At 39.4% G+C, this 14,261-nt stretch overlaps 2 protein-coding genes across 6 annotated transcripts in view; one reads left to right on the forward strand and one right to left on the reverse strand.

Moving 5' to 3' along the window:
• CLIP4 (CAP-Gly domain containing linker protein family member 4) overlaps positions 1–9,796 on the forward strand; it is a 32,937-nt gene extending 23,141 nt beyond the window's left edge. For 2 of the 3 annotated variants that reach the window (XM_069799963.1, XM_069799964.1), the window contains 6 exons: positions 2,616–2,756; positions 3,195–3,326; positions 5,488–5,611; positions 6,401–6,465; positions 7,148–7,220; positions 7,852–9,796. In XM_069799963.1, the coding sequence (XP_069656064.1) occupies positions 2,616–2,756; positions 3,195–3,326; positions 5,488–5,611; positions 6,401–6,465; positions 7,148–7,220; positions 7,852–8,173 (857 nt within the window). In that variant the 3' untranslated portion in view covers positions 8,174–9,796. Of the gene's footprint in view, positions 1–2,615; positions 2,757–3,194; positions 3,327–5,487; positions 5,612–6,400; positions 6,466–7,147; positions 7,225–7,851 lie in introns of those variants that run through there. The other variant, XM_069799965.1, reaches the window with a different exon arrangement.
• A 2,552-nt stretch (positions 9,797–12,348) lies between these two features.
• Positions 12,349–14,261, reverse strand: part of ALK (ALK receptor tyrosine kinase) — a 319,318-nt gene continuing 317,405 nt past the window's right edge. For all 3 annotated transcript variants that reach the window (XM_069799961.1, XM_069799960.1, XM_069799962.1), the window contains one exon: positions 12,349–13,281. The gene's annotated coding sequence lies outside the window, so the exon portion shown is untranslated. The remainder of the gene's footprint in view (positions 13,282–14,261) is intronic.

Below are 14,261 nucleotides of genomic sequence, written 5' to 3' on the forward strand. Positions count from 1 at the left end.
AAAAATTAGGTCTCCTTTGATGTTTTGTCTATAAAATCATACTCTTTAAGTGTTTGTAAAAGCAGTATTTCTTTGAAATAATTTGAAGTGGGAATTTGAATATACCTTCTTTGAAGGAAAAGCATTTTTTTAGATCCTCTTGTCAGTGAACAGTTGTGAGAAAGACACTTGGGGAAGAGGTATTTAAGCACTGTCCTGTACGATACGTTCTCAGTGGCGAGCTAAAGAACTTGTGTAGACAGAGATTTCCAACATTTTGTTCATGGAGGGCACTTAATGGCTTGGTCTTCAGGTTCTGGTCACACAATGAAATTATTTGGCAAGTCAGTGTGTCAGTTTGATGGATACAATATGATATCTGCAATTAATAGGACCCCAAAGGCTTTGCAGGCTGGAAATGATACGGAGGGAAGCCTCATTTTGGGATTTAGTGGTTTAGATGATACTGCTATAAGGCAGGTGCAGAACCTTTAGGAAAATCCAACATCCAAGTAGCTGGCAGTGGTTCTTTGGCAAAGGTGGTGGCTATTTCAGCTTGAGGTTTTTCTGGAGTTTGTGCTGAGTCTTGTAATATTTTTTTTTCAATTTTTTTTTTTGACACTAGGGATATAGAGTCTGTTCATGAAATTTGCAGTTGATGCCTGGCAGATAGTTGACTGGCTTAATATTAATAAACTCCCCCCCCAACCCTTGACAAATTGGAAAAAAGATCTTGGGGGTGAAAAAAGATGCAGAAAAGTAAGGACAACTACAAAGTTATATAGTAAGGCTGAAACAGTCAACTGTATAAATACACCCTGGGAGTGACATGCCTGGTAATAGTTTGTAGAAAAGGACATGGGGATATTGAGTTTACAAGGTAAACATGGGTCATCTATGTCATACTGTTGCAAGATGGGAAACATACTGGAATGTATAAAAAGGAGTGTCAGCTGTGAGATACATGAAGTGACCCGGATGCTTTACTCGGCATGAGTAAGGCCTCAGCTGAAACACTGCATTTAGTTTAGACACTGCATTTCAAAAAAGATGTGAATCATCACATGGAGAGAATTCCGAGAAGACACCACAAGAACTGGAGGTATAAAACATGACTTAGGAGAAAAGACCGTTGGAATTTGTGTTGTGTGATTAAAAAGGCAGATTAAAGGGGTAAACCAGGAAGCTTTCAAATACAAAGAACAGGATAGCCCATTTTGCATGTGTAATGAGAGTAAGAAATCTTGAGCTAAAACTGTGGTAATTTAGGTTTGTATTAGGGGGAAAAACTCCTGTAACAGTATAGATAGTTATGTGGTGAAATACATTGCTGAGGAAGTCCGAAGATCTCCCTGATGGGAGGTTTTTAAGAACAGGTCAAACACTCACCTGTCAGGAGTGATCTAACAAATAGTTGTTTTGCCTGATGGAAGAGGAATGGATTATACGACCTGCTGAAGTCCCTTCTGCTCTTACTTCTCCCGCCCTGTGATTTCCCACAAGCATCTCAACGACTGGTTTAGTTTCAGCAGTTTTGGTGGTGTTCATGTGAAAGTGCTAGGTGGCCTGACCTCCAGTGAATCCATCGCTGGACTGACTTCTAAATACGGACTTGCATTATGTGTTTGCAAATGCAAGCGTAAATTTATACCTTGGACTTGGAGTTGAAGTTTGCCTGTTTAGTCACCATTTATTTAGTAATTTGCATTTTCTTCATTGTAGCATAGCTGCAGCCAATATCTGAGAGTCTTTGGATTTCTGTCCCCAGATACCTAAGCTTTTGCTTTGACCCACTGCATTTGCCTTTCTACAGTTCTTTACTGTTTTGCCAAATTGGAGGATTAAATTATATTGAAGACGCTAACCCTGTGTCGGTATCAAGGTGCTTTGCTAAAACTGATGAATTAAGCCTCTCAGAATTCTGGAAAGTTCGATAAGCAATATTATCTTAATTTTTCACACTGAGAAACTGAGGCATAGACATGTCTTGCTGTACCTGCCTCTCTTGCTGTACCTTCCTCACTTTGGGCAGAAGGTGGTAGGAAAGGGGAGAACTGGGAGAGCCTTGAAAAGGAAGGAGGAAAGCTGAACGTAAGTCTTATTGGACAGTTTAGACATCAGGGTTTGCAAATGGAGATAAAAGTGATTTATTTCCCATTCTTATTTTATAGTACAGATTTTAATATTAATACAGTATGTAATGGAATATAGTAGGCTTTAATCCAGACAATAATTCACTCACATAATATCACCTTCCTTCCACTTTTCATCAAATCTTTAATAGGCTGGATGCTGAAAGTGTGGTGGTATGATCTCTTATTACTAAGGCTCCCATATTTTAATAAATATGCTTGGGACTGTTTAGAAGAACTTTCACAGAGTAATGAAGAGGCGGCTTCCTCTTCCAGCACTCAACTATCACCTTATTCCCAAGGCAGGGTCAGATGTACCTATGTCATTCCTGACAGGTGTTTGTGTAAATGCTGCTTAACGACTTCTAATTTTGGCTCTTTACTTTGTATTCTGCCCATCATGGAGAACAGATAATTTCCCTCTTACAGAAGCTTTCCCTTTTGCTTAACCTGTCCTTTTCCAAATATGATCTCTGAAGAACTATTTCCATTTATGTCTTTTAGGTTTTCCTGGGTATAGCAGCTCTTCCTCTTCTACTACCTCCTTGGAAGGCAAACAGAATTACTTCAAGAAGCGGAACTCAACTAGCAGCAATAAAAAGGCGGTGACTCGAGTGTCTTCTGCCTCATCTAAAATTAGTGCTGGTACGGTCTGTTTTATTGAGGTGTATTTTCACAGGGGGGAATTTACTGCTGTTTTGAGTGCTTATGTAGAACTACTTGTGCCGTTTCAGAATCTGAGATGGTTCAAGACAGACACTTGGGAAGTAGTTTAACCATAAACTTAAGCTTGGCAACTTTAAAAAAAATTTTTTTGGAACATCTTCAAGAGGAAAGGTGTTCTTGTAGTTGGTCACTGTACCTTTCAACTGCAGAGAAAAGGCTGTAGTCCACAGTTTTTCATGCTGAAGCAAACCAATTCTTTGTCTAAGCAAAATTTGTGGTGTGTTGTCATGTGTTAAAGGTACACTATGTTAATGTTAGATACTCTATTTACTGATCGTTTGGCTTACTATTGAAGACTTTCTTAAATTTTAAAGATGTAACGTCACTAATTTTAGATCTTGTTCTTCTGTTGAACAGGGTTGTATAGTTCTCCAGCTACGAGGAAAAATCCTTTTGATGAAGGAGAAATTCAGGTTGGAGACAGAGTACTGGTGGTAGGACAGAGGACAGGCACTGTTAGATTTTGTGGGACAACAAAATTTGCACCAGGTATTTGCAATACTCTTTGTGCATGTTTAGAATCAATATGGAATAGCTTACATGTGAGCACATGAACATTGAAAGAATTCCATCTTTTTCCTCACTGTCTACAAAAAAATTCTAACTTTACTGGTTTGTTTCAAAGTTCTTTCTTTCTCCTGTGTTTCACTGAATGTTTTTCACTTCAGTGCAACTGCCAGAAAAAAAAATGGTTTAAAATGTGACTTTTACTTGTCCACTAACATGGCTTAATTAGGGGAAATATTTTCATGTTGAAATTGTAGGTATTGTTACAAAGCTTTCTGAAAATCCTCAGTTTAATCTCCAAAGTGATATATAGTTTATTGAGATCATGTCTTTACTCCTTACTTTCTGTAGTAAGCCTTTTTGACACAGCTCATCTCTTCTAATACTGGTACTCTTATCATGTCATATACCTGTCTCATTCTTATCTTCTTGGCACCTTTAAGAGGGTAATTGTGAGCATTTAAATCTTAATTAACAAACCTTTAGGTCACAGGACAGATGAAAAGTTACAAGCGTCTCAGCCCCAAACCTTACCACCATTTTGTCATCCTTCTCCCTTTCAGCTCCTCCCTCCCTTCCCCTTGCTAAAAACATTGTAGTGAAGCCAGGTATTTTCAAATGGAAGCTAGTTGTTCTATATTCTGGAAACCAATTTCTGAATACTGTTTTTTTTGTAACCAGATTCTATGTTCTTTATGTCTTTGTCTATAATCTTATTGCAAGAGTAATGCAAAACCAGTTGGTAAGTATTGGTTAAGTGAGGTCCATTTGATTGATATGTAAGCGGCAATACTCTCTCTTGACACTTGGTGGCATCGATATTTAAAAAAAAAATGTTAGAATGACAGAATGTAAGACTGTGGTACAAGCTACGTGCTTTTTTCATTCTTGCCCCTTTCCCCAATTTCACTGTAGCCAGTCCTTGCTTAAGGTACTGCAATTAACTGACGCTGCTGCACTTCAGTGTCATCACTCTTTCTTACCTTCGTGTTGTTGCTTACAAGTAAACCATGAGAAAAGGACTGGTTTTCCAAATACACTGTGACAAGTGTGAAATCAGAAAGCTGTTGGTCAGTGTTAAGTCTCCTGCCTCTCCACTCCAAAGTAGGGAACAAAATTTTTTGGAGAAAAACATGGTATTGTAAGAAGCGAGGATGGAGAGATGACAGATCTTCACTATTTGCAAAACCAGTAATTTATAGAAAATGTAACAACAGATGCATTTTTAAGTATTTCAATTTTAATATGTATCAAAACCCTGGAAGTTACCCAAACTTTATTTCTTTTTCTGCAATGCAGATCTTTCTTTAATTCTAAAAGCAGGAAGGGGAGAACTTCTGACGTACCAAGCCCTTCTAATTCATAAGCTGTCATTCCTGAGTTTCTTGAGCTGATAATTAGAATTACCATTTTATCCAGTGCCTTAGTACCAAGTGACTTGAATTAAATTTTGAATCTTTTGGGGATGGATAGCATAAGGACCGCTAATGGAGTATGAAATTTAGCACCTTTACATAATTAGCTCACATTTATCACAGGTTATGAGTGATCAAGCTTATTAACATCTTGATGCCTATTCAGTGTTCTGTATGAGATAAATTGCTGGCCAGTTCCGATTCTTACACCCTTCTCTTGCTATCATACAACGAGCTTTGCAATTTGTATTAATTATAACTTGCTAGATGGAGAGAAGGAATGAATTAATATAAAAACTTTAATTTTACTGTTGATGATCTCAGATGAGGCATAAACCATGCACTCAGAGGATCTAAAGAGGGAAACTTGAACCACCACTGCTCTTTCCGGTCTCCTTTTTGTCAAATAGCCACCGTTACATTCAGTAACGTTCCGTTTGGCTTTAGTATACATATCAAAGGTTTCACCTTTTCTATATTAATTAAAATGTCAGTAATTTTCTTGAAAGCATATAAAAATGCTGAGATAATTATCTTTAGATTTATCCTGATATAAATTTTTGCATAGTTACATAGTTATTTTATAATATATATATTATCTAGACAGTTTCTAACTAGAAACTCTTTTCCTTGATGTGGGTGAATGCCAACTGTACCAGCTGTCTAGATGAAGAAAAGCCTGTGGTGTTTTGTTCAAAATACCATGATTTTACTGTTTTGAAATGTAGGATTCTGGTGTGGAATTGAATTGGACAAGCCTCACGGGAAGAATGATGGTTCCGTGGGAGGCGTTCAGTACTTCAGTTGTCTTCCCAGATACGGTATATTTGCACCACCATCTCGTGTACAGAGGTAAGCACTGAAGGTGTTTTAACATTTGTGTTCCCAAATGCTTTCTTAATACATTTCCAGTGGGAAACAAAGTTTTACAGCAGGTATGGAAGAAAGGAATCTTTTCTTCTGCTAATGGAAGTTTATAACATCTATTAAAAACCTGGTGAGTTTTAGATCAGCTTTTTGAAAGCAGAGTATAAACTGGAAATGCAGCTCCCCATTTCTCTTGCAGCCACTTCTAGTATTTTCATTCCAGGGCCTCCGTTTCTGATACAGTCTGGGTTCATTAAACCTTACTTTCATGACCCAATCCTGATGTGCTGGGTTAAATTTGGTTATCTAAGAAAGTTGTCCTTGGACAGGACTGGAAATACTATTCTCATTCCAGCTAACTGCACAGAGGAACCAAAGCATCCATCACTTTGTAGTCTCTTCATTAGGTTTCATGAAGAACATCTGAGGTGTACTTTGCTCTTTCCTCCTGCATTTATATCTAGTTACTCTGCCAGACATGTTCTTGCTTTTCTTTCCCTGAATATGCTAGCTCAGGCAAACTGTTAAAGAACTTGCCTCAAAATTATACATGCTCTCTTGCTGAGTAAAAGGCAAGTAACTTGAATAAACTAGTTTGCTCCAGGCACCTCTTGCATACCAGCCTGATTACAACTGAAATGTTAGTGTCTCTTGGGGGTGGATGGAGAAGGCAAAGAATCGGCACTTAATCAACATTTGACCAGAAGGACTCCAGCATTACGTTTGTTCAGAGTTGAGTTGAAATTACTTCTTTGTTGTGTTATTGCTTTTCAGGCTAACAGGTTCTCTGGATTCTCTCGCAGAGACTTCGTTGAGTAAAATAAATCACAGTTTTCCAGGTAGGAGCGTAAGACACGCTGATTTGGCTTGGGTAGCCTACCGCAGGCTACCGTTCTACCACCAGAACCTACGGCACAAAGCCCACTTCTCAGAGAGCACAACAGATTTTCAAGAAACCCAAATGCCAGCCAATAGTCTGGCTGCTCCCTTCCTAAAAATGTAGCCTGCAGCAGGAACTGTGGAGTACTATGTTGTTATTAACCCTATATGGGCAGAAATAATTATGTCAGAGTTAAGACTGTTGACACTCTTCCCTTATTACTGTATGGCATTCTAATCAGAGTTATACCATAAATTGAACCTGCCCCTTGATCTAAATTGACATTGATAAAGGGATCAGTGTAGGGAGGGGTCCACATGAAATTACTAAAACTTCTGTGAGATACTTGAAGTAGTTATTTTTCTTTTTCCTTACCCAAGCTTTTTGTGAAAAGGCTGTTTCCAATTACCCTTGTTTGGTTTGTTTAATTTCATTTCTGTCCTCTCTGTGAATTTGAACGTGTTATGAACACTTACTTTCATAAGAAGTTTCATCACTTAATTTCCGAATCGGAGGGGAGAATGTGTAGCAAATGTAGTGGAAGCAGTATAAAAGAAAACACAAAGAATATGAGTTCATAAAGGTTTGTTTGGTTTTTTTTTTTAAGAAGTCTTATACAGCTTATTAACCTTTCCACTTAGGTTTTAGACGCAGTCTAAGCACCACTTCTGCATCTTCACAAAAGGAGATAAACAGAAGAAACTCCTTTGTCAGGTGAGTGTTTTGAGTTTAAAATGTTTTCGTGAGCTGGCTGTTAGCTCTGCTGTTTCTTGTTCAAAAGAAAATCTTCATGCACGTGTAATATCTAGACCTTTACATGTTCATTTTTTTCCTTCTAAAATGGACCAATAGTAGACTATTTTTCCGTGGATATCCAGGAGTATAGTTCTTGCAGTCAGATTGGCGTTAAAATTGTTTTCCAGTTGTTCATTACTGCATATTCTCCAAATTCTTGTTTTTTCACACAGCTGGGTGAAGTTCAGAGAGTCTTGTTATAGGACTTCACTTTGTCCTGGTGATTCTGACGCTGGCACGTTAAAAGTTGTTTTGGCTAAACTCTTTCAAGCCCCAAATAAAATGCTTTGTACTGCTTAATTTACCAATGCTATCACCTATGGTAAATATTGTAGATCCTAGCATCAGGTGAAAGAAAATTGATTTTCCAAGTATTTCAGACTGCCACGTGTACTAGCCTGTTAATGTTATTACATGTTTTGCTAGTGGCATGAGAACAAACCAAATTTTTTAAAAAAGGGATTTGAGTTTTTTTCCCATGCGCTTCACTGAATTACAGATTTACCCTGGATGTTTTGTAGAAAAACAGACCTTTTTTTTTCCTAACTAGATCCAAGAGCTCTGTGTTACGGCGCAGCTGGAGTAATACCACTACAGCTAATGCTGAGGGACCAGTGAAGCTGCATGAAGGCTCTCAGGTTCTTCTGACCAGCTCCAATGAAATGGGGACAATCAGGTACATTGGTCCTACAGACTTTGCACCAGGGATATGGCTCGGACTTGAACTCAGAAGTGCCAAGGGAAAGAATGACGGCTCTGTGGGGGAAAAGCGCTATTTCACCTGTAAGCTGAACCACGGGGTCTTAGTTCGACCTAGCAGAGTAACCTATCGTGGGATTAATGGGGCAAAACTTGTAGATGATATTTGCTGAGCCAGAATGTGCTCATACAATAGGAAATAAGTATTTTAAAGCACACAAGAACCCCATCTAGAATGCAACCTTTTTTTTTTAAATTAATAAATCTGCATTTGCATTTTACATATATATAAGTATATATGTATATGTGTGTATATATAATATATATTTATATATATATATATAAAAAAAAATAGAGAGAGATAAAAAAAGTTCATTTACATTAAGAAGTAAAACCACTATTCTGTTTCTCTTAGTGAAACAGCCCTTGCCTGGGAAGGTTATTGCAAAAGCATCTTGGGTTTGAGATGCTGTGTTATTTGAATAATGTCCCAGTTAGAGAATGCGAGCATCTCCAACGTTCCCTAAAGTTGCTTTGTGATTCATGCCGTATTTAAACGATTTTCCTCTACGTAGTAATGAACTGATAGTGCTTTGTGCATTGCCTGCTTTTGACAGAGGAGGTGGTTAATGAGTGACATTAGTCTGGTTACCAGGCACTTTGTCAATTCCAATACCAGCTGCTAGCAATAAGCAAGCAAAAAAAAAAAACAACACCCCTTTTTCAAGCAGTTGTGAAGTATTTTTACATTTTATCATTCAGATCCTTCCTTTTCTTTTCCCCTCCTGTTCTCCCCTCCAGAACGCAAAAGGGCTGATAAAATACAAGGAGTTGCAGTTATCTTAGTGAACAGCAGCAATTAAATAAAAAGCCTTTAAAAAGCACAAATATGCTGCATGTCAGTCTGTATAGTAAAAAGCACTTTTTGTTGTATGCATTTGTAGAAAGAGCTATGTATAAGAGGCACTCTTTAAAATAATGCACTTTGCACTCTCCTGGAGAGCTTTCCCTCATTTTTAAAGACTTTTTTTGTTTGGTGTGCTGTAGGCTATGAGTATCACAGTTTTTAAATGCAAATAAACCCAGAGTGGAACTATACATAATAGCCTCATCATAAATATTCAGTCTGTATAAATACAGCATGGTAATTCCTGCCAGTGGTATGGATTATATGCAGGGTTTTCAAGCAAGCTATTAACATTATTTGATTTGTTTGTGATACATGTTTCTTTTTGTTTCCTTCAGAACAGTTTCCAGTATAAATTTCATGTCTAAGTCTTATGATAAATTACGGATAGTTTTAGGTGCAGCATTGTTACACACCTTGATGTGACATTATTTGCATATCAGCCTTTTAAAAAACCACCTAATATTTTGTCCATGTTTTAAACATATAATATATTTTAATTGCTCAGCATATGTAGACATTATCTTATCAGGATGGTTTTGTGTTCCAGAACAGTCATTTTATTCTTAAATGATCTGCTTGCTCTTACTTACTTGAAGAAGTGACACTTTAAATTACATCATAATATCCTATTTTTAGACAGAATTTTGCTGCTGTTTACTTTCTTTTAAATATTGCTGTAGCTATTTTTCCTGAGTTGTATTTAAAATAATGCCTATTGTATTCTAACTTATAGGAAATTTTAATTGAATTTAAAAGCTGTAAATTTTGAATGTAAAAAAAATTAATGCTTTATATTTGAAGGTGCAGATATTCAGTGATGTACTGAACTTTACTTTGTCCAATATCTGTTTCTTGCTGGTATTAGTAAAATTGAAACCCCGGTGAATGGTATGGCAAAAAGAATTTTCATTAGGTTGTTACAGAATGTACATCTTCTCACTTCTGTTCTTATGTACAAATTAGGCAAACAGGATACAGCATGGAACAGCAGCTGTAGAATATAAACCAGAAGGTTTTGTATCTCGTAGTTATGCGGTACGGAACTGCCAGTTGTCAAACAAAGCGTTTGTACAGCACGTTTCACTGGTTTGTCCCAGCCTTGCGCTCCTGGGTGGGCAGTTTAGTTTCTGTGATGAAACACTCATTATCAGAAATGCTGTTTTTCCTGCCTGACAAGATGGAATGGATGTAGCTGGAGTCCTTCAGGAGATACGCGGGGGAATAAGTGTGTGGGTAAGGCAGCAAGCTCAGGCAGTTTGTTATAGTCACACCATTTCTGCGTGGCACATCTTGCACAGATGAAGGAATATACGGGAATAACCTCTTTCCAAGAGTTTTCTGATTCATGGGTAACTCTTTTTCTCCAGGGGTGTCAGGCTGCACCTTCCACAGCTCTGTAGCTGCCCCCAGTTCAGCTGTAAGTAAGTGGGGTCTCAGTGGCCTGGGCTAACAAAGACCGCAGGACTTCATTGAATCCTGTCTGATGGGTAGAGGAGAGGGCACTATCAGATGCTATCTGAGCAGTGGTGTAGTGTGCTTTCCCTTCAAGGTAGCTGCACCTTTCTCCTGAAAGCTCTGGCTATAATCAGCTAGACCAGCGTAGGTTAGAGGAGCAAGTCAGGACTGTTATTGCTATGGAGCTGTTTTGGTAGCACTGAATCTTCTGCAAGGAAGCAAGAAGCACTGTAAATTTATGCAGCCTGAAACAGCAATAAATCAGTCCCTCCATTCCAGAAAGGATTACTGATGGGTGTCTTCAAGTTGGTGATGTGAAGGGATTTGCGATTCCCTAAATCCAAGGTAAGTTGCCATAATCCTTTTCTCCAACTCTTGCAGGAGGACACTTCGTGTCGTAAAAAAAATTCTGAAAATAACTGGCAGTGAAGTTTGAAATTAGGTGCTGTGCTGAGGTCTGTACGATCGTAGCCCCAGACTCGTTAGAAAAAAAGACAAATGATCCTCAAAGTCCCTATAAACCATATAAATAAAATATTATCTGTTTTATAAATAAACAAACAGATGGTCCTCAGCAATTCTGTGCTGCCTGTGCAGCCTTTGAGGCTTGTCCTCGTTGCACAGCATGTCTCTCGGGTCCAGTTTCAGAAAATGTACTTCTTCAGTGCTCTCAGCAATGAAATCTTTTGAGCTTGGTTGGACACTGGGCTGGAAAGGAGAGGTCACAGGTGTGACAGGAGGAGGAAATCTTTCTTGAGGTGTCCCAGGATGGAGAATTCATTTCTAGGGAGTTCAGTCCAGTTGGATTCAGTGATTATTTTGCAGATGTTGACAGTAATGGCTTTCTGGGCAGGGTGCCTGTGCTTTTTAAGTGTTGCTATCCGGCAAGATCTGAGGCACAAAGATCCAAAATTGGCACTGCAGATTTGCAAAACGTAACCTAGTTTCTCTGACAAGTTAGTTAGCTCTGTTACCTGTGAGAATGTTGCATAGGGGGCTAGTCCAGCACTTAACGTCATGGCTTTTACAGAGTTCAAATTTTGCAAAGCCTTGTCAAACACCAGGTGGAAACTGAAACTGTGTCCATGAAAGCCACATACCAGAGTACCCACCTGCATCCTTTTTCCTGCCTCGCTGCAGACAGACAATTCTGGAAAAAATGGAAATTATAGCCAAGATTCCCAGCCAGTGCCAAATCAAAACTGTTATGTGACAGCTGTCTGGTGACTAGCTCTACTCCTAGAAGAGCACAGGAGAGAGCTCCCTTTTCAGTTAAGACAGGCAAGAACCAAAGCGTGGGGGAAATGGAGGGAGAGGAGAGGTGCCTGCCAGATACCTGCTCAGGAAAAAAGTCTTGTTAACTAAACCACAGCACTGTCCTGCAGGAGAATAAGGTTTATAGATAAGTCAGTTCTAATTTCAAGGACCATTTCTTGAGAAAGCAGCTACCTCTGGCATAGGAGTGGTACAGGGAAGGGAGAAAAGTGAGCATTCCAGGGCAGGAGCTACCTCTTCCTATCTTTGTCACAGGACTCAGTACTGGCACTCCACTGTACAAAAACACAGCTCATAATTAGACCTACTCGAAGTCCATGTCCAGACCCAAAGAAAAATGCTGTGTTAGGATATAAACATTTAGGAATGAAAATACCCAAATACTCTCTTCCACCATATACTTTGTTCTCTTTTTATACTGGCCAGTTTCCTGTAGGTAAAAGCCACCCTTAGTGTTTTGTAGTAGGAGGAACACCACCTTTCTCTGTAAGAAACTTGGAGGTACGACATTTGCAATGCATACAAGTCTTAAACACACTGCTGCTAGCCGGAAGGGTGGCTGTCTCGGTTTAACATCACACCTGCTCCTTTGTGTGTTGATTTGTCCTTGTTTTAAAGTTACTTCTGCAACTTTACCAAGTAAAAATTGATGTCCAGAGACCTCCCTCTGACATTGATCCAATCACTACACAGCCCAAGACAGAGAAAGCCAGCTACAGTCATTTTATTTGTCTTCATGCCTTGTGGTTCACTACACTTGTTTACAATACAAATACACTAGTCAATACAAAATACTCAATGACCATATATTAGTATTTTTCTTTATAGTATCCCTGAAGTGCACAGGCCCTTCCTTTATAAACAATGTTGCATAAACTGCTGTACATGAGAGAGACACTCCTATAATGAAGCTTGTTACTAAAAGAAGCCAGATGCAGACAATTCGGACATTTTCCTGTGATGGGTTTAACTTTGGGACAGACAAACAGTGATGTCTTTGCTGCTGTGAAAGGCTGTTTTATGCTATTCCTATGTCCAGGTTCTCGTCACCCAGAAGATAGGCTCAGTAACAGGAGCAGACATGCAAAGTCAAACCCTTCATAGCCTATTTCAGACCTCTTACATCGTGCAGCGTATGAACGACTGCGCCCAGCGGTGCTGCAGCTGCTCTGGCGCTGAGCCCGCGTCCTTTGGTGAACACAGGGGGAGGGAAGGCGGCGGACCCGCGATACTACACCGCTGCGAAGGGCTGACTCGGCCCTCGTGCTTTCAGCCTGCCGTACCTGTACCTCCCCTCGCTACAGCAAAGCCCCTCTCCCGCTGCCACCACTCCTTCCACTGCTCCTCGAGGAAGCAGAACCAGCCAAACTTCTTGCCTCTCTTCATTTCCAGGCACACGATGGAGAAACAAGGTTCAGTAGCAAAAAGGAAGATGAAGGGGCCACGGGAAAGGCAGATAAACAGGCATCCCAACTTAGTTTACCCTCAGCAGCTTACAGAATCGGAAACCTACCTAACATCTATAGGAAACAGGTAACATCCACATGGAAATAAGCCATTTTCAGAGCATGAGAGTGGTAGAACAGGATTTTCCCAGTCGTGCTTTACATCCTGTAGATCATACTGCTTCCCGCTTTTCCACTGTAGAGTGAGGAAAACACATAAGACCAGAATGTAAATATTGCCAATGAAAAAAGATTAACAGTCTTAAAAACAAGTTCCGTAAAAAAATTCACATTGTCTCAATAAGCAACATTTTAAAAAAATAAAATTCATAGACAAAAATGGGTAAGAGGGTTAAAATAACTTGGATTTTTTTTCTCCTACAACACTGTAAGCCCAGCGTGGAAGGGTTTAATAAGGGAATTTTGGATTTACACATGCCAGGGTGCTTTGGTGTGGTGAGCTCATGGTGACTTAAGCCCCTTCTGTTCCCTGCAGCTCTAAGAACTGAACAGGTGAATCTTTCTAGACACAGAAATGAAAAATTCCTAGTTCATGACTGGACAAAATGCTCTTGCTAATGGTGTACAGCTATAGGAAATGTGCTAGAATGGAACAGAAGAAACATGAACACAGAACGCTTCCAGATGTTGTAAGAGAAATGCTAGAATAAATTCAATGAAGTACCTTCTTGTACAGAATTTAAGCCACAGTGTCTTTACAACTGTGTTAATTACTCAGCTCTTTAAGCACACACACACACAGGGAGTGTATAACCTCTGAACTGCAGTCTGTTAGCTTTATCCCAGCATGCAAACCCCAGTTTCTGTTGTTTCCCTCTGCCCCCCCCTTGGACCGTCCCTGGGAAAGCCCTTGAGAAGCTTCTTTTCCTACCTCACTGAACAAACTGCTGCTAGTAATTCTTCCACCCAGGGCAATCCTGCACAGCAACTGCAGCTCTTACAGGCTTACTGGTTAAATGTTAGATCGTTTCTGTCAGCCCTTCAGCTAATTTGAGGTGGTGCAATAATTGATAGTACCGGAGTGTGAATTGGTACTTTAGTGACAAAGGAAACGGGTGTCATTAAGGAAAGCTTTCTTCACATCATCCCAGTGATACAGATAAAATCTTGCATTGTCACTGAAATCCTGGCGATGCTTTGGCAACAGGACAGACA

Source organism: Haliaeetus albicilla, chromosome 13, assembly GCF_947461875.1.
Source record: "Haliaeetus albicilla chromosome 13, bHalAlb1.1, whole genome shotgun sequence".
NCBI classification, from domain to species: Eukaryota; Metazoa; Chordata; class Aves; order Accipitriformes; family Accipitridae; genus Haliaeetus; species Haliaeetus albicilla.